The sequence below is a fragment of the Trichosurus vulpecula genome, chromosome 4 (assembly GCF_011100635.1).
Source record: "Trichosurus vulpecula isolate mTriVul1 chromosome 4, mTriVul1.pri, whole genome shotgun sequence".
NCBI lineage: Eukaryota > Metazoa > Chordata > Mammalia > Diprotodontia > Phalangeridae > Trichosurus > Trichosurus vulpecula.
In genome coordinates, this window is record NC_050576.1 from 117,371,490 (window position 1) to 117,391,822 (window position 20,333).

Here is a 20,333-nt window from a genome sequence, read left to right on the forward strand (position 1 = left end):
CCCCTCTACCATGCAGCCTCTCAGCAGCCAACAAATGTTCAAAAACCACGTTTCCCATATATTGGTTGTAAATAATCAGCTTTGGTGTCAATTGTTGCTGGATCTCTTACAGTGCAGAGGGGGTATTAGGAAGTTATAAAATAAAGATCTGGTAGTTTTAAATAGCTTTGGGCAAAGTTGTATTTGCTAACTGAAAACAAGTATGGGTTGGGTTGGGATGACAAGCAGAGAAATTAGATAGAGGGAAAGCAAAGTCCATCTTTTTAGTGAATGTAAGACAAAAACCAATCCAAGACGAAGGCGTGATTTTTCAAATAAATTAATGATGTGGAATTTATTTTGTTTTTTCCCTCTTGGAAAAAAGATTGGAAAATTGCCATTTCAATATGGCAATAAGATTTCTGTCCCAAACATCCTCTCAAGTACTTTTAAAGCTCAAGGTCTTAGCCTTGAAGCTCATTCCAGCAATTCTGCTCTTCCTTTCAAAATTGTTTGCCTTGCATCTCCCAGGGATCTCAAAGCTTTTTACAAACCTTTATGTGACATGACCTTAGAGGGAAGGTTGGAACTTCTGAAATACAGTCATCCCTTAGTCCATGATGAAGTAAGTGATTGCTGAGTTGCTGATCCTAGTGGCAATGGGCTTCCTATTTAGGAAAGGAAGAGGAAAGTGTACAAAAACAGATCCTCTCTAAAGTTGAAGGAGTTGTCAATCAAAGCCACGTATAAGGAGGCAGGACACCCTTGTCCTCTACAGTGACTCGTGGATCTTGGATATCACAAGAAGTCACTTCATCTTCTGGCTTAGAGGCAATGGATAGCTCAAGCCTTAAAATACTCTCTAGAGCACATTTGCACAGGGGAAGTGGCAACCTGACAGTCACAATTTCTGGCCCTTCCATTATTTGGAGATGTCATTAATTCAATTACTGGATTCTCAGTTTCCCAGTACCCTGCATGTGTCCGGGTGTCTTCACCCATATTTCCCAATGAGGGAATACAGACTCAGTTGACTATGTCACTAACATAAGCAAGGCAAAATTAGAAAGATAGATCTGCTGGAAAAGATTAACTGTGTGATACATTCCAACACCAAATAGAAATAACTTGGGATTATCTGGGCTGCTATTAACTTTAATGACTATGAAGGTCAATCAAGAGATCAGTATCTGTTGTTTAGTCAAAGGTCTTCTATCCAAGTGGGAACTGAGGCTGATGCTCCTGAGCTTCTCATTTCAGTTGGTAATTATACACAAGGCAAGAAAAATCATACTGGAATATTATCTACTTCCCAAGGCTCTTAGGTCTCCAGCACAGGTGGTATATAATTTCCCCTTACAAGCTTTAAGTGACATGGAACACCCCAATATGAGCAGAACACTGTTCCAATACCAGGTTTTTGTTTTTTTAATCCATCAGCCAGATTTTGTTACTGTTATTCTGTTTATATCTGACAATAGGCAAAGTAAGACTGTAACGCACAACGGGGCATGACACATGTTGTGGAAGGATATGAGGTGCAATAAGAACATTTATAAATGTTGCTTTTGTTTATTTATCTAGCCATTCATTATCTATTTCTCTTCCTCCTTCCTTTCTTTTTCCTTCATTCCTTTCTTAGTTTCTTTTTCGCTTTTTCTTTCTTTTTTTTTCTTTTCTTCCTTCCTTCCTTTCTTTTTCTTTCTTTGTTTCTTTCCTTCTTTCTTTCTTCCTTCCTTCCTTCCTAATAGTGATTTTAGCAGGGTAAGAGACTTATGATGAGAAAGCTCCCTCCACTAACATATATGTGCAACTGTTTTGTAATTTCAAGAGTTGCATAGGAGTGCTGACTTGAAATTACTTAACCAGGGTTATGTAACCATTATGAATCAGAGGCAGTACTTGAACTCAGGTCTGACTCAGAGGCTGAATATCCACTCTGCTATACTGTCTCTTTCTTTTCCTTTTCCCCCCACAATATTAATGTTTTAAATACCATAAATTTAACGGCATATAGGTGTTCATTTTGTGATAAGTCAAGTTGTATTGTTATATTGAAGAATCCAAGTCTCCCAGCAGAGAGTCACATGATTTTCAAACCTTGCCTCTGGTCATGGAGCATGGACAAACTCCTTAGGGTAGTATCATCTTAGTGTTAACTGGCCAAAAAGTACCTACCTACTAGGTGTGAAACTGGACAGATAGCTGCAGTTCTAATGGTTCTTTGTGTAAAACATTTCTGCACATAGATTAGATGTAAAATGCTTTATACCCAGATGACAGTACAGAAATAGAGATAAGATCTGTGGTGTCATTGTGTATAAAGAACCCCTAAGTGAGAAAACTCCTTCTGCCCCTTCAACTTTTAGTCTTAGAGAGCTGCCTAGATCACTAATAGGTTCAGTGACTTGCCTGGGGTCAAACAACCAGTATATGTCAAGAGACAGGATTTGAGCCCGGGTCTTCCTGGTTTTGAGGCTAGCTTTATCATCTATGCCATATTGCCTCTCATGCAAGGTGGAAAAAACCCCAACAGAGTTTCTATAAAGTTATTTGTCCTGAAACTTGGGCACAGTGGATAGATGGCTGAACCTGGAATCAGAAAGATATGAGCTCAAATTCTGTATCAGATTCTTACTAGCTGTATGATTTTGGACAAATCACTTAACTTCTCCCTGCCTCAGTTTCTTCATCTGAAAAATGGGGATAATAAAAGCATTCACCTCACGAGGTTAGTGTGAGGATAAAATGAGAAATTCATAAAGTATTTTGTAAACCTTAAAGCTCTATGTAAATATTAACTGATTTTTATTTTTTTAATCTCATAGATTTTAAAAAAAAATTTCCCAATAGAGCAGAAAGATCATTCTATTAAGGAGTTAGCAGAACTGAGTTGTATTTGCATCTTTCATACTAAATCTCTTTGGGCTGGGCAAGTCATTTAGCCTCCCCAAATTTACCAGCTTTCTCATATATCAAATAAGAGAAGTTGGTTTGAATATATATTTTTTATGAAAATGGAGCCTCTCCCTAACTAAGGAGCACACAGACACAGGAAGGAGGAAGCATAAAATCTAGTAAGAACACATCACCAAACACCAAAACAGCAAAACCTACATATAACCATAATGTTCAAGAACAAGTCATTGACGTAACATATTCAATACAACCAAATTTTAATCTTTAGGGGTTTGTTTTCACAGGATTTGACCTAGAATAATCATTTTAATCTCCCAAACTCTCATGCCTTCCTCCAAAGGCTATTCTGGGATACTGCAGTTATAATCTATATTAAAACTTAAGCTTTCAGTAAGATAAAAATGCTTGATTCCAAGTTGGGAAACTAAGGCCATGTTTAGGTGATGCTTCTGTCCTTTGTTCATCTTGTTCTGTGCCAAGAAAAGCCAGAGATATTACTGTATCAGTCTGTGACACAGAGTCTTTTCCCCACACCATGAGAATAAAACCCAAAATGTACATGGCATTTCACATGGCATTTCAGTGTCCATTTATGTCAGATCCTTAACTTCACTTACAGATAGTCTCTGAGTGAGTGTTTATGTAGTTTTTTTTTAATTACATTTCCTCCAGGGAGTTATTTCTCCTGAATCATGTCTGTTTGCTATCTACTACTGCTTCTGTTATCTAGTTCTGTATGTTCAGACTTAAAGCTGTTTAACCTCAAAGTGGGCTTGCCATTTGTACCATGTGTATCCCCAAAGCCAGGGGAATTGGTTTGTTTTTGCTATCTGTGATGATGGTCAAAACTCCTGACACCTTAACTTTGTCCAAGGGAAGTCCTGGAGTGGTTGTACAGGTCACATATGAGGAACGCAAAGTCACTTATTTTCTTACTCCTATGTCCTCTTCTCTGTCCTCCATCCTTCACCCTGACCCCCATTAACATGATCTCACATGCGCAGAAAGCACTACAGCATGACCAGCCTTCACTAGCCCAAACCTCTGATCCCATACACGTGAGAGATCTCAGTTTGGATTTTGGCAAGAACTTTTCTTGCCCACCAGATCAGCTTGAATAAAGATTTTTTTTAAAAATAAGAGGCAAACATTCATACAACTGCCTGAAAGTTTCTCCCAAGATGATTTAGCCCCTTCTTTAATACTTATATCCTTATCTACATGCATGATGGTTCATTGCTTTTTGTTCCCACAATGAGACAACCAAGAATTCTACTTTATATTCAATTTGAAAGCAAAATCAATCCTGAACCAATCTTATCATTTTTAAAGTATGTTTATCCAGCTTTGTAGTAGGAACAGGCAGACTGTTTGAAGGCCACATACTTTTCGAACCTTGGTTGCAACACGTTGCCCCATTTTGAAACCATCTTTATCTAGCCGAGAAAACTAAAATCTATTTGACAAAGTGGTACTCTGGCCAGTTTATCTTGCAATATGGCTTTAGCTCACTGAGTCTATTGATTTCCTTAAATTAATGTTTACAGAATGCTACTGAATTTTGCTCAACAGAACATTGTTCTTTTGAAGCTTGGCTTAAAAAAAACCCACAATACTGTTTTTGCCATGTGTTCTTGTGCTAATACCAGGGAAACTCTTCCTTCCCCACACCCGCACCCCCACTCCCCCACTACCTCCCAAGGGTAGCCTTGAACTATGACTATATTCACTTCCTACAAATGTGTTTACTCTTAGGATATTAGTAGCATGACACATGACTGAGCTGTGGTGAGCAGCTAGGGTGATTCTGGACAAATTTTTGGACTGTCCTCATGGTTCTGGGGTTCCTTAAGTTTCAACAGAGAGTGAATTGAGTGACCTTGGAGTTGGAAAGACCTGAGTTCAAGACCTGCCTTTGACACAAATTAGGTGTGTGACCACAAGTCACCTAATTTTGGACAGCTTAAAAACCTTTAATGGTTCTTTATTGCCTCTGGGATGAAAAAAAAAAACCATGACTATTGTCTCTAGGATAAACTACATGCTTCTCACTTTGACATTTAGAGCCCTCTATAATTTGGCTCCAACCAACTTTTCCAGGTCTGTGCACATTATTTCTCCGAAGTAGAATGTAAGGTCCTTGAGGGCAGGGTTGATTGAGTTTTTATCTGTGCACACTCAGCACCCAGAACAGTGCTTAGTAAATATTTGTTGAATTTGGATTGATCTGAATTCAACACTGCATACCTGCCAAACTGGCCCATTTTTCTTTTCCCTGAATTCAGCACCTTGCCCACCAGCCTCTGTGCATTGCACAAACTATCCCCATCTTAAATTGTACTTCTTCCTCATAGAATCCCAGCTCATGTACCATCTCCTACAGTGAACCTTTCCTGAACCTTTTAGTTATCAGTTCTTGCTCCCTTGTGCCTGTCCTCAAATGATCATTTATGGGCTTATTCCCTTCATCTAAATCAATCCTGGATGGTAGGTATTATTATTATCACAATTTTGCAGATGAAGAAACTGAGGCAGAGAGACTAACTTGCACAGGCTCACACAGCTAGTAAGTATCTGAGGATGGATTTGAACTTACATAGGAACTTATATCTACATCTGCATTGGTGGAAGGAGTTTCCACACCTGGACTTCTAACACAGATGAAATCTTTGGTCTGGATTGTTTTTTATTTTTTAAGTTTCTAACACCACCTGTAACATCAAAACAGAAATAACTTGAATATAAAACCCAGTTGTTGCTGCAGAATCTTCATTATCATGTCATAACACAGCAGGCACTTTGAAAGTATCTCCATTGCTGGTGTTGTGGTCCTATTTTTTATAAACATAGGTACAAGGGGGCAAGATTCCTAATAAAATTAAAATGCCATTTAGATGTGTCTTTGGAACTCTAAATAGAATATTTTGACCCTCAGCTGTGGATCACTGGGTGTCTCATTCACGGGCTTATTTTCAGAGATAATTTCAATATCTCACCTTCCAAGAGGAAGCAATTGTGTTGACTTAGCATGATGTTCCATTTAGCTTTTGACAATTTAAGAAAGAGGGATTTGAGTCACAATGTTGAAATATGGCCGAATTAAAACTTATCAAAGTGGGAGGAGCAACTCTGTTGCCTGAGCTTAAGCAAAGATACCTGCCATGGTTAGTTCTCCCAGAGGATGCTTTCCCTTGATGCGTAGACAAAGTGAAAGATTTACCAGGAATTAGAGATCTTTTTGATATTTCAAAGTGGGATGATCATAATAATGACGCTACCTTGTATTCATATAACACTTTATACTTTCACAACAATTATCTTAGCAGATCCTCATCTTATTCTTACAAATGGAAATAGGAAATCACACCCATTTCACCCTTCATAGCATCCTATCCTGCTCCTTCTCTGAGCACCTCCACTTTTCCCTGACTATGTGTACAGAATAAATGGAGACATGACTGTCATGGAAGACCCTCAGTAGTGTTCACTTGTTACCCAGTTTCATATCTCCATGGATTCCCTTTGGTAAAGAGGGTTACAGTGGGTATGCAGCTTTCTCTGCTTCCAGAAAAGGAATTCATGTGGGTGAAACAAGTTGGGGCTTCGTGCAGGAGCCTGGGGAGGGGGCCCCCACGACGGAGTGGCCCAGCACTGACATATCTGTTCTTGCCTTTTCATCTGATAATCTCTATGTGGAGTTACTAAAGCATCTGAGTTTATCCATTTAAGTCCACTCTGTCTGCAGGGTAAGTCCCTAGCTTGTGCCACTGCTGTCAGGAGATATGTCTCTCCTTGATCAATATTTACTTAACAAACAGCAGGGGTAGGAGAGTTTGTTTAGAGGAATCATGTGCACACTAGGGTGAATGAATGCTCGGTAAAGTGCTTTAACTGCTTTTTTTTCCTTTCCTAGGATATCTTTTTTTTGAAGGGTGCTTTTTTCCTTCTTTTCTTTCTTTCTTTTTTTTGTGCTCCTCTAGAGACACTTAGAAATCATCTTCAGAGAATGACCTTGCAGTAGGATTAAACATATTGTTCACATCTTGGGACAGCTCATGACGCAAGTAACTTTTGGAAAACTTAATATGTTGTTCCTTTTTAAACTCTGGGCCAGGTTAAATATTTTGGACAAGGTCTTAGGAAGAGCTGAACTTTCAAGTGTTTTGCCTTGACAACTTTGGGAGAAGAGGGAAGGAGGTACAAGGGAGGAAATAAACGCAAATTAACAAGGTAGATTGCTTTGAGCTATTGAAGGTTGGCATAAAGAAAGTTTCAAACTGGGCATTCCTGATCACACAGTTCTTTCAAAAGAAGAAAGCCATGTCTTCCCATGATTTTAGAGCTATTGAAGTAAAATGAAACATTATTTTTTCCTTTTCTTATATTAGAAGGAGGGATACCTAATATTAAAGTTTTTCTATCTTTTTAACTTCTCTCCTAAAACAATGGTTACTGAAGCCTGGAGTTAGAGCCTTCAGTGCAACTGACTTGGAGGCATCTGGGTCTAGCTGGAGGGGTTTTGTGTGTGTGTGTGTGTGTGTGTGTGTGTGTGTGTGTGTGTGTGTGTGTTGGGGTTGGGAGAAGGAGTTATTTATTTATTTGATTTTGTGAATCAGAGTTGTAAAAGCCATCTGAAATATTCATGCAGAATTGTCTGGGCAGCCCGTTTCTGTTTTATTTACTGCACAGTAGAACAGCCACAGCGGATTAGTTCTACAATACCCATAACAAAGGCACAACAGCTGATGCATGTGATGTGAGGAGGTGACAAAACAGTTAAACTATGCTGCTGGCTACAGGCGAGCAGTCAGCAGATGCAGACAAAAGGGTTTGTGACAAGAATAACTCTCTCTCCAAGGCGAGCGGTGAAGAGTATCCAAAATACCAATACCCTTTTCTCCTTGACATTGTCTTCTTACAGTCAGCGTTTTATTGCCCTTTTATAGTAAAAAAATTTAAAAAGAAAGAAAAGAAAAGAAAGAGGAGGAAAGAAAGGAAAAAGAAACTCACACCTAAACTAATTCTCCAAAATATCAGCTGGAAATTGACTCCTTTCTTCCCAGAGCCATGTTGGCCTCTGAGGGTGTGTGTCCTACTCAGTTTTCCATCTGAAGCTGAGCTAAAAAAAAAAAACTACACAAAAGTTTAAAACAGGGACCGGAAAGCGAATCACCCCTAATGGGGATTAATGAGGTGAAACTTACTAATAAAACCATTTCAACTTTTAGTATTAAGGGCAGTGGGAGAGGCTAGGCATGTTTTGTTCTTCCATTCATTTTGGTGGGAAATAATTTCATTGATAAAACAAGGCCAGCGGGCCAGTTTTGAAAAGTGGTCAGGATTTGGGAGAGGATGGAAAGGAGGGGTGCGGGTGGGGTAGAGGGGTGGCAGGAGAGAGTTGGGTCCTCTGTGAGCTTTATTTCAGAAGTGTGAAAAATCAGCTTCTCTATCTCCAGAAAATAGGAGAGGCTGTCTTCTTTTTAACCTTTGTAATTCCCCTTCTATTCTCTGTGACATTCATTCAGCTGCCAAGTGCGTTTGGCAAGGTTTGGGCTAGTAAGCGCACTTCCAGTGACCGCTAACCTTGGTATGTCCTGACACTTATGATGAGTATCTGCAGGACACAGAAGGCAGGCAGCCTGCTCTGTCAGGCTTTTATTATGTACTGCAGAGGCTGGGGACAGCCAGTTTAATAAAACAAATCATCCTTGAAGGTAAAGCAACTGGGAAGAGGAGGAGGAGCAGGAGGAGGAAGAGGAGGAGGAGGAGGAGGAAGGGGAGGGGGGGAAATAAGTGTCTTTGCCACTCAGGCCAAAAAAAACAACCACCATCCACCCAACAAACTAAGCAATGCCCTGGCTGACTGAACAGACTTGAAACAGTATAAATTCTTCTTGTCCAACCCTCTACCCCCAACCCCACTCTACCATCACCTCTTTCCTGCTCCCCGCCCGCATTACCTTGCCCTTCTCGTAGCCTCATTTACAAGCATGCTCAACTTTTAATGAAAATTAATAGGTACCAGTAGCTGCTCCCCAGCCCCGTTAGAGGTCTTCTCACCCCTCCCCACCTTGTCCTTCCAAATAACTTGGCAAGGAGGCACAAGCCCAGTTGGAGCTTGGGTTCCTCCATTTGGGGCTCTTACATTCTCCTTTGTTTTAGAAGCCCAGGTGAAGCGGGACCTGCAACATCTTAAAACTCCCTACCCCATCCCCACCCCCACCCCTAGCCTTGCGAAGCCTTTTCTTTTCCCATCTGGCATGTGCAAGCAAAGCTATGGCGTGACTCCTCTGAAACAGTAGAGTAGGGTCAGGTTGGCCTCTCCCCCCAAACCCTTCCGCCCCCTCCACTGAGTCCACATTGTCTTACACTAGGGTCATTTGATTGACTCCTGCCACCTGATGCTGAGAAGATACTCAGGAGTTCATACTGCAGATAGTTGAGTTCTATTAAAAGAAACCCAGACAACGGCTTACTTGTCACCAGGGGATTTTCGGCAGATGTTTATTAGTGATGTGAAAGCCATTAGGTGTAAAGAGCTACAGAAAAGCATAAAGAGAGTCAATAGTATAAGTCTAAATTATGGTCCACCCTGTCTCTCCTCCCCCACCCCTGCCCTGGCATAATTGTAAAAAAAAAAGTGCCCTTTGCCTTTTTTTAATCGTAAGGAGGAACAGATACCTGGAAGAAAGCATTCCCCCACCCTCTTTGCACACGATTAACCAAGCAGTGTTTTAGCTGGGATAGAATATCCTGGCCCTCTCAGGAAAACAAAGCCAAAAACATTTAGTATATAGCAGAAATCAGTGTAAGGTACTCCTTGATCTCCAAGAGAGTATAATCGTTGAGGTACCAGAAGGACCTTGTTATCTGACCTCTATGGCAATCCCACAGAGTGTACTCCAAGGTCAGGTAGCATTAGTGAGAAGTGGCTAATCTATTCTTGTATTAACTGAAGAATTCATTGCCCTCACCACCACCACCAATGACCCAATAACCGAAGCAACTGCAGATCCAGCCTTGTTTATTAATGAATTCCAAGCCTTCTTAGGGATTTTCTCCATCATAATACTGCTATGTAGAGATGCCACTCTGAGGTCATAAAGGCACTCAATGAATTCCCAAGGCAAACAGTGGAGTGTGCTAGAAAGGGTACTGGACAGGTTGTCAGTAAAACTAGGTTCCAGCCTTGGCACTGCCACTGACCAGAGTCATAAATCCTCTGGGACTCAGTTTCTTTTTTTGGTAAAATGCAGAAGCTGAACTAGATGATCTCCAAACAGTCCTTGTAGTTGTAAAAGTTCTACTTTATTTTATCTTTGTTATCAGCTCTCATTTAACAAGCACCTAGGTGCTGCTACATACAATATGAGGTCTACCCAGAAGATGATGTTTACATCAGTGAAACATTTATTATCAATTATACTTCAACAATAATAATGACATTTGTGTAATGTTTTAAAATTTGCAAAGGGTTCTGTATACATTATCTTGTTTGAGACTCTCAACAACTCTGTGATCCATTTCCCCATTACAGATGGGGAAACTGAGACTCAGAGATTGTGACTTGTCAATGGTCACCACAAGTAAAGTCTAAGAGTCTCAGATCTTCATGACTCCTACTCCGGCAGAGTATGATTATATCACACTGCTTCTTAAACATCTATTAGCTGCTGTAGAGAATACAAAGAAGTATTAGACTTAGTCCTTGCCCTCAAGTTGCTTGTAATCTCTTGGCAAGGCAGAAAATAATATAAAAAATGTAAGTTAAGCCACAATACACGAATTATCTGGCAATTTAAGATATCGGTATGAGATGTCATGAGGCAGTATCTGATTAATTGCCAAATTAATCCATAAACAATATGGGATACAAGCCACTAATACCCATTAAATAACATGGAGGAGAAGAGTTGGGAATAGGAGACCATTATTAACACCCAGAGGAATAATTAACTTTAATTGTTTCCAAGAATTATATTCCCCTCTATCAGCCCTGACCTTTTTCTTCATTCATCGGCTCTCCCACTGTCACACACACACACACACACACACACACACACACACACACACACACAGAGCAGGCACATACATACCACCTCAGACTAGATAAGGTACGCTTCTTTCTATTTTCTACCTTTGACTCTCCTACTCTCACTCTCTAACATTCTCTGTAGAGCTTGGAGTAGTAAGCTATGACTTCCAGGTTTGGAAATGAGCCCTGAACCTCTGGAGAGGCAATGTGCTATAACAGAAAGGGCATCGAGCTATCATCAAACAGGAGATATGGGTTTGTGTCCTGATTCTTCCACTTTTTACTCATAGGACCTTAAGCAAGGCCTTCATCTCTCTGAACATCAGTTTTCTCATCTGTCAAATGGAGAGAATAGCAGTTGTCCTGCTTAATTTATAGGTCTAGAGTGAGGATCACATGAAATGAAGTGTATAAAATACTGTGTGAATGAATATAAGCTTTTATTATCATCGTTATCTAGGCTTCACCTAGGGCAGCTGCCCTTACTGTTCACCTAGATATGCCACGGGCACCATTCCCTTCCAGCCTCTGTGCTGCTCTCCTCCTAAAACACTTGTCTGGAGCTGAGGATCAAGGATCTGAATTCTGTTTCTGGTGGCGGGTATCACCATCCTTCTTGAAATGTTTATTTTAATAAATGCCTTTGGTTATGGTTTTGTAACATTTGGCTAACAGCTCCCAAACCAAGCACTTATAGTGGATAGTTGCACAGTCTAACTGTTCTCCAGCCAGATTCCTCCTCTCAATAAAGCCTATTTGATAAAATGTGAAGATTATCTGTGGGGAGAGGGTGGAAGGGTGGGTAGAGGGAGGAAAGAAGGGATGCTCTCCAAATGACAGTTAAATGGCTTTTTGTAATCATTAAAAAGTGAACAGGAAGGCCCAACTCTCCTCTGGCCCCCTCCTTCCTCACCAGCACACATGTGCTCACAGCAGATAGAGGAAAACCCCGAGATTTTGCTGAGCATTGCCTCCAGGGAATAGCAGACTGGGGGGAAGGAAAGGGGGTGGGGGGAAGATATGAGAAGATTTAAACCTAGATACGAACTTAGAAAAATTTAGTCCAACTGTTGCATTTTATAGATGAGAAAACTGAGGCCCGGGGAGGGGGACATGACTGGGTTTGGAATCCACAGTCACCCCAATGCCTTACTCCTCGCCATGGGTAATAGAGAGAGCTGTGATATCGCAGCAGAGGGGACTGCTTCAAGGGAAACTCATTACTTCATTAAAAGGAGGTCCATGAGCATACTGTATTGTGGGTACTGATCCAAAGGTTCACTTCACCCAAAATCTGGTCAAGTCATCCAGGCAGCAATGGTTTTGTGCAAAGTACATTGGCCTGGGAGACAGGAGATCTGCACTCTATCTGAGATCTTCTACTAACTTGCTGTATGGCCTTGGGAGTCTCAGTTTCGGTCCCCTTTTCTGCAAAACAAAAGGATTAAAGATCTTTCTCCTCATTGAAAGTAAACACCTTGAGGTCAGGAACTATTTTTTTTTCTTTGTATCTATTCCTCCCCTCCCCTCCCCCCCCCCCCAGTTTAGCACAGTGCCTGGCACATAGCAAGTATTTAATTAAATTAAAGTATTTAATAAATTCTTGTCCCTTTTGTGTCTGACATCCTGTGAAGGAAGAAGTGGGACCCACTCACTTCTCGAGACAGTCATCACAGTATTCTTTATTTCCTAAAGAAGAAGTAAGTCATTTGGGGAAGCTCATAAACCATTTGAGAGGCCAAATTTAATTGTGAAAACAGGGATGTTTCATCCTTGTTCCTACATCCTTACCACCATCGTGGCAAGTGTTGGTTGTAGAAGGAAAGAGGAGAAAGGAATAAAGCTTTTTAAAATTTTAAATACCTTTTGTTTACATTAATTAGTCCAAAACAGAAGAAAATATCTCATTCTGTATGTATGCATTTGTAAATATCTGTCTACACATCTACATGTTTGTATACATAGGATGTAAAAATCAAATGGTATTCTTTTCTTCATTTTAATACTGAGGCCCTCGATTACACTTTCAGAAACAATGACTTAGGGTGGCTAATACCCTATCCTGTGGAAAGATACCCTCCCAACCCACCTTTTATCTTAGGGAATTTACAAAGCATTCTAAACAAGCGCTAATTTGATTAGCCACTAACTTCCCCGTCAGGCCTGTTAAATAAATAAGCAAACAAACAAATAAGACAGATAACACCAAAGAACCTTCCCTCCCTGCCCCCAAATGCCCCCCCACACACACACACACATACATACATACACACCTTGGAAGGATCAGTTAAAGTTTGGGGGAAAAGGGAACTAGTTATCTTGAGGTAGAGATTAAGCTTAAAAGAGTAGGCAAACTAAAGGTTCCTCAATCCATAGGATGTGTCTCCTCATGTGGATCCAATTCCAAGGGAAAGATGGTTTAAAATGGCCAATATAATGCCAACATTTTTTTAAATCATACAAATTATATTGGGATGGCTGTGACATCTCAAACATTTTGACAGATTGAATGATCTGTCAAGTCTTATCAAACTGGAAAGTATCAGAATTGGGGTATTTAGTACAACCATATGCCTGTCATCCAAGGACTACATGCTGAGAGGCAATATGGTGGCACAAAAAAGGACCGGTTTTAGTTGGATGACCCGAATTTGAATTCTGACTCTGTGATTTTATTACCTGTGTGACCTTGGGCAAATCAATTAACTCCTTCATTTGTATGCAGGAGTTAGACTACCTGACTTGAGTTGGTCCCTGTGACTCTGTGTTCCTATGGTCTGGTGCGATATTTTAGGTTTCTCTGTATTTTGTGACTTATTTTAAATATGATTGTTTTATCTGGCTTTCCTTTTTGTTGTTTTCTAAATTATTGGGTTTTTTTGTCTGTTTTGGAGCCCAAATGTTTTTCTGTGTGAAAACACCTGGAATTTATAGTGGGAATAATTGGAGAAATATGATTCAGTTGTTGGAAATTCCACTTTACTCAAGATCATAACTGTTTTATAATATAAGGTCAGACTCATCATCTCTTCTTCTCTTCCCAACCCCCAACCCCAAACAACCACCCTAGAAATCAGGAGTTTGTTGTTTCAATAAACCTCAGTACGTTCCTTGTAGGATTCTATTGCTAAAACTCCACTGAGCTGTCCATCCTGTGTTCTTATGCTACTATATATAACAACTTTACATAAAAGAATACAGGACTGCCATTTTTAGAAAATGCAGGTGCCTTATAAGCCTCTTTCTGAAAGAAAGAACTTAGCTCAGTTTCCTTTGAAGAACTGGAGACTTGAAACTGAAAACTTTATTAATGCCATTGTCTCCTTGTATCAGCAGGTTCCAGAGAGATTCCTGGAAGTTGCACAGATCACATTACGAGAGTTTTTCAATGCCATTATCGCAGGCAAAGATGTTGATCCTTCCTGGAAGAAGGCCATATACAAGGTCATCTGCAAGCTGGATAGTGAAGTCCCTGAGATTTTCAAATCCCCGAACTGCCTACAAGAGCTTCTTCATGAATAGAAATTTTCAACAACTCTTTCTGAATGTATGAAAAGTAGCAGTCCCCTTTGGATGCCCAAGTTATGTGTATCTAAATTTTGATTTCATATACATGTGTATGAGAGGCATAGATATGTTTATGAAATCAGCTGGTAATTCTGCCTCCTCCTCATGAACTCTCTCTTTTTTTTTCTTTTGTGTTGTTCTGTTGCAAGGGGATACTGAATTGTCCTTCTGCCTTCAGTTTACTTTTTGCCCAAGGCCCTTAACATTTGGAGACTTAAATGGGGTTCATTTTCAGGGAGAAGAATTTTGAAGTGGGTAAAGCCTGTCTTAGCAAGGTAGGGCATCATGTATGGGATACCTCTGTCAGACACATGGCTTGCTGCTAAGTGGCATTTTGGCCGAGGGAAACCAGCATCATGGCACACTACTGTAGACAATGAAGTTTCCTCTTGTTTTTATTGCTAAAAAGGTCTGAAACTCTATGGAATCACTATTTAAGCTTAGTTTTATTTTATTTAGCTAATTATGTTGCTTTTGCTTTCATCTCTAAAAACAGCTAATGACATTTTTAGCAGCTCATTGCCTAAAGTGATACCCCCAGAAGACCAGACTTCCAAACATAACAAAAGCTATCAACCTTTTCCTAATAGGAATGATGACTACCCCCATTCCCAAATTAATGACTTAGCTGCCAGTTTCTTATTGAGGCAAACCAATTTTGCACAAGATTGGCCCTTTCAGGTTGAGACTGGCAACTCATGCATGATGGTCTAGCCACTTCTCTCATTTTACAGTATGGTCCTCTTGTTCAAAAACAGAACATATTTCATTCTCCACAAAGTAAAACCTAAATCTTTTCTATTTACCCTCATCTTGCTTCAGATACTGAAAGGCACACAAGTTTCAAACCTACTCTTTGCTCAACTTTGCTTAAAGTTGTATGATAAAGATGACTCTCTCCACTTGATGTTTAATCCCCCCCCATATAATTTTCTGAATTACCTTTATACAGGAAGAGAAAAATAATCCCATCCTGGACTTTCAATTCCTGGTTATGCTGGAAGCTTTTTAATAACAAATAAGTTCGCTTGGACTTCATCTTGTCAGAGGAACACATATAAACATGACCCTCCCCCCAAAAAAAGATGATTTTTCAAACTCACAAGCATTTGTTAAGCACCTACAATGTGACAAAATTAAGTCATAGAAACAATCCCCCACTGTCTTGGTGGATATGCAAAGTGATGACAGCCTAACAGTTTTTCCTTGCTTTTCTGTGCAGCTTTTAAAAATGAATGATGTGCTACCAGCCTCTTCTAACACAGACGCTAGTGTTGACCAAAAGATGACTAGAGTGAGTGTACAGTATAGTAAAGTTTGGGATTAACCTAAGTGACACTATTTCAGCATAATATAAGAAAGCTAGCTGCTAGTTCTTTGTGCTTTCTTCAATGGTTCTCCTTTTTAATTATTTTCAAATTTTCAAGTGTATACTATCCAATATTTACTTTAAAAAACACATCTGACATCATTGATGCTTCATTTTTCTGATTTCTTTTTGAACAGATGCAGTAAGAATTTATTGTTCATTAATGTTTTCCATCCCTTCCCCCTTCATCAGGTAATTTGGTTAAAAACAATTTTCACTCAATGATTCATTAACAAATCTGGCATTTAGATCATAGGGAACATAAATATGGCATTTCCTTCACTTTTTTTTCTATTCCAAAATTGCATTTGACTTTGGAGAGTGAAAGTTTACCCATGTGACTAAAGAGCTGACCTGATCCCTGCAATTTCACTTCATTTATAAATACTGCTGATAGACAGAAATGTATGAAAGCTATTATTGTCAGCACAAAGCCTTAAAAACCTGCTGACTTCAAATTAAACAGCCCAATCCTATGATGCCCTGTCATTATTCCCAAGCACAGGCAGGATCCCTGCCGTATAGACAATGAAAACAATAACATGGGATGAAGTGCCAGCAGCTTCAAATTGAGTCAAACACAAAACACATCTTTTCCTGTGCACTTTTCTTAAAGGATGGGCACATCAACAGGATATGCATCTTTTTTTTTCTTAAAAAAATAAAGTATGATTTGGCAACTATGGCATTTAATATGTCTACAATTTGATCTGCACTATGTAAAGAGATGATCAACTGGTGGTAGTTCCCTCTTTGGGGTATTGCTACCCACAGGAGAAGGTGATCTGAAGGCGGAAATCAGGATCAAGTCAGTCCTTGGCTGTTAAAATGTCACTGACATGGTGTTACAATACTGCATTGCCATTGACAATGGGAAAAGGCAAAGCCATACTTTACACAGTCTCTGTGGAAGAATTGCTATGTACTTTCTTGATCTGGAATGGAACTGATCCTTCAATTATGATGAGTTGATTTTTAAACTACAATTCTACCCCCCACCTCCTCCCTACACACACTCTCCATCCTTTCCCTCCACCTAATTTAATTAAGTGAACTGAGCAAAACTGTAGATTCACACCTAGATGCTGTTGCGTTTATCTAACGAGAGCAATAGACTCTCGATCTTCACTGAGGCATAGAAATGATTTCAGAGTAGAAACTGAATCTGAAGGAAACATTTCATTGCTTGGTCACTTTGCTTTTGGGGCAGGGGAGTTCCCCACCCAGTGCAGCCATATTATCTTATGCCTCTTAGTACATCAAAAATGACAAAAATCTGGGTGACAAAACTCTTATTTAATCGAAAGTGCAAACTACCATCTGAGATGGTATAACCACTCTCCCTAAATGAAATTTGACTAGGTTGGAGAAGGGTAATTTTTTTGTGGTGGGGGAGAGTTTAGACAGAGAAAAGAATTTAAAGTCCATGTTGAAATGACCACATTGCCATTCATTTTCTGCTAATTCTGGTTTCTTTCTGCATACACACTTGAGGTTATAGTCTGTGCCTAGACCTTAAATGCACCAGCGGAAGGATTAAAAAAAATCCTTCAAAATACCAGTTTTTTTCCCACAAGTACAATTGTTCTTGTGCCTTCTGTGGCTTTCAATTTCATCTTTTAGACTTTATTTCCAATTACTACAGCTGCAATAAACACTAGATTTTTTTTCTGGCTGTTTGACATAATGTTGATAGCTATGCATATTTTGTGTCTTTTTAAAAAAAACAAAGCGGCAGACTACGTTTTTGAAGAAGAGAATTTTTAGAACAGTTTGATAACGCAAATTATTTTTTTCCTCAATTGTTTGAGCAGCATTCAAGTTTTGAAAATTCTTGTAGAAGCCAATTTTTTGTAACTGTGGTGCAAATCTTGTGTTTTCTTAGCCTAAAGAAAAGTAGTATAGAAGCAATATTTCATATGATGTGCTATATATGTGTATGCATAAGTATACATGTGTATGGACACATACAGAATCTATCTATATATATATATATATGCGTGTGAAGTGAAAAGCTTACCTTTTTCCTATCTAGATTTAAGATCCTATTTTAGACATCTGTTATGTTTTGTGAAAAGAATGTTCTATTTGCAACTGCAAAACATTTAATTCTTACTGTATCTCTGGTTGTTTAATGAGAACGTTTCACATTAAATGGTATAACAAGTGGAATATGTTAGAATGTAGGCATTATTTAAGGAAATGTTCACCCATATATATTCCTGAGGTTTGCTTTGTGCCTCTGAGTATTATTTAATTAAAAGTGTTTTAAGTTTGCAGAATCTTTGTTACTGTACCAGGGAAGTGGGTGAATATCTTTGAAAAAAATACAAAAACATAAAAACAAAAAATAAAACAAAACAAAACCAAGAGGGGAACTTTTATAAAGCAATGTAAATATTTAACCTTATGGCTATTCTTGCATAATACATAGATTTTAATAACGACATTCTCAAAACATCTGTTGAATTTATTAGGAACACTTCAGTAACTGTATAGATAGTTGAAAGCATTCTTCAAAATCCAGCCTCTCTACTTTTAAAAGATAACAGTCTCTTTCATCAGATGTCAAGGACAAGGGTGATACAGTTTCTGTAAAAATTACAGATTTTTTTCTATGTACATGAAGTCATTTAATAAGTAAAACAAAAATTTCTTTTCCATAGGTTAATGTTAAGATATAAAGGTGAAGATATTTGTGGCTTTAAAAACTAGGATTTTCACCAGCAGCATTGACAAATTTGTAAAATGAAGAGTGGTTTACAGCTCCCCCAGAATAAGCATTGTACATGAGAAGTTAGAGCAAAAATGATTTGCCATGTGTATTATAGAGTATTCATTGGTGTGACTAGTGCAAATGTTTCCTTCTGGTACCAACTCTGTGTTTGAATATTCCAAGAGGCATTGTTTTCAAAAAGCTCCCCTTAAAAGAATGTAACTGGTTTATATGAGTATCAGTTACTGTATTGCACTTAACTGTTATGTTGAAGGAAATGCAATTTTGTTTTCTGTAGAACTGTTGGTTGTAAACCATCTATAAACTGAAGCTAAGAAAAGGCTCATTCAAAGCTGGGATTAAAAACTGGTATTTTTTTTAGCCTTTGGGTCTTCTTAGAAGCACTCTTTGTGTGGTATTTGATGGCATCTGAACTCTTCAGAGTCTTTTTGCCTAAACTACAATTCCTTCTCCCAAATCTGACATCCAATAAAAACGCAGTGTATCTGAGATGGAGAAGCAACCAGGACGTACATTTCTTGGGCTAGCCCCTGTCACAGGAGGATTTATTCATTCTGTATTTTGGAAAAACATAGGTCCTCCCCACAGAGGGACAAAAGCAGTTCACAAGTGTTTGAGTTGCCCCCTATAAAATCGGAAATCAGAATGAGAGAAACCCATATTGAGTTGGACTGAAAGCTCCCTAGAAGAGTCAAAGGTTAAAGTTCACACTGGTATCATCCCAGCCATTACTCATTTGTATATAGTTACAAAACGTGACAAGACACTGCCTTTATATTATTTAGCAATATGTTGTAAATAGCATTAAGCTCTTTTTTTGTAATAAAGACCCTTTAATTTGAAAATAGTACAATAACTGAACCGATAAAGTCAATTTTTGAGTTTGTTTTGTTTTGTTTCGTTTCTTTTTTTTAGCTAGAGGCAATTTCAACTGTGGAATTTTTTGTTGTTGTTGTCTATTGTTCTAAAGACTTTGCATAATTTATTGGTTTAATTTATCCTAATTTATTTGATGAAGGTGTACAATTTTGTATTACCAAGGATGTACTGTAATATTAATTGATGATATGATTAAAAAAATGAGATTCCCTGTCCATATTAAATAAATTTTTAAAAGGTGCAGTAGACAATTGATTTTAAAGTCAAAGTGAACATTTTAGTTTGGCAGCTACTAAATTTTAAAACAAGAAAAAAAGATGTTGTTTGGGGGTAGGGTGGGAATGGGGTTTTATTTTGTGTGTTTTAAGCTTTTGTATACTCTCCAAACTTTGACCTTTTTGCTTTGTACCACTTAAAGGATACAGTAGTTCAATTGCCTTGTGTGCCTTCCATCTTCTCTTAAACTGAATGTATGTGCAGTATATATGCAAGCTTGTGCAAAATAAATATAAATTACAAGCTCATTGATGTGCTTTGGATTTTTTCTGAAAATATCTTTTAGGGGATTGAATGTGAGGTCGAGGTCTGCTCAGGACAACAGATTATGATGCAATTAGAATGACAGTTATAAGGTTTATCCCCTAACATTCTGGATGGTAAAACCTGACAACTGGGCCCCGAACACCAATGATACAAATGCCTTTTGTTACCTGGGTAGTTTGATTCATCCAGATTTCAGGGTTTCCAGGTAACCTGCTATTGCCACAAGGTTGATTCCAAGGACAAATTTACCTTTGTTTATCCCTTATGAGGAAGAACACAAAGCCAGGTTGAGTCAAACTCCTGTT

The 20,333-nt window shown here is 38.8% G+C and overlaps 1 protein-coding gene across 6 annotated transcripts in view; it reads left to right on the top strand.

Annotated features, from left to right (window-relative positions):
- Positions 1-20,009, top strand: part of PROX1 (prospero homeobox 1) — a 58,339-nt gene extending 38,330 nt beyond the window's left edge. For 4 of the 6 annotated variants that reach the window (XM_036755497.1, XM_036755493.1, XM_036755492.1 and 1 more), the window contains one exon: positions 14,267-20,009. In XM_036755497.1, coding sequence (XP_036611392.1) covers positions 14,267-14,455 — 189 coding nt within the window. In that variant the 3' untranslated portion in view covers positions 14,456-20,009. The remainder of the gene's footprint in view (positions 1-14,266) is intronic. The other 2 variants (XM_036755498.1, XM_036755496.1) reach the window with 1 other exon arrangement.
- Positions 20,010-20,333: the final 324 nt, after the last annotated feature.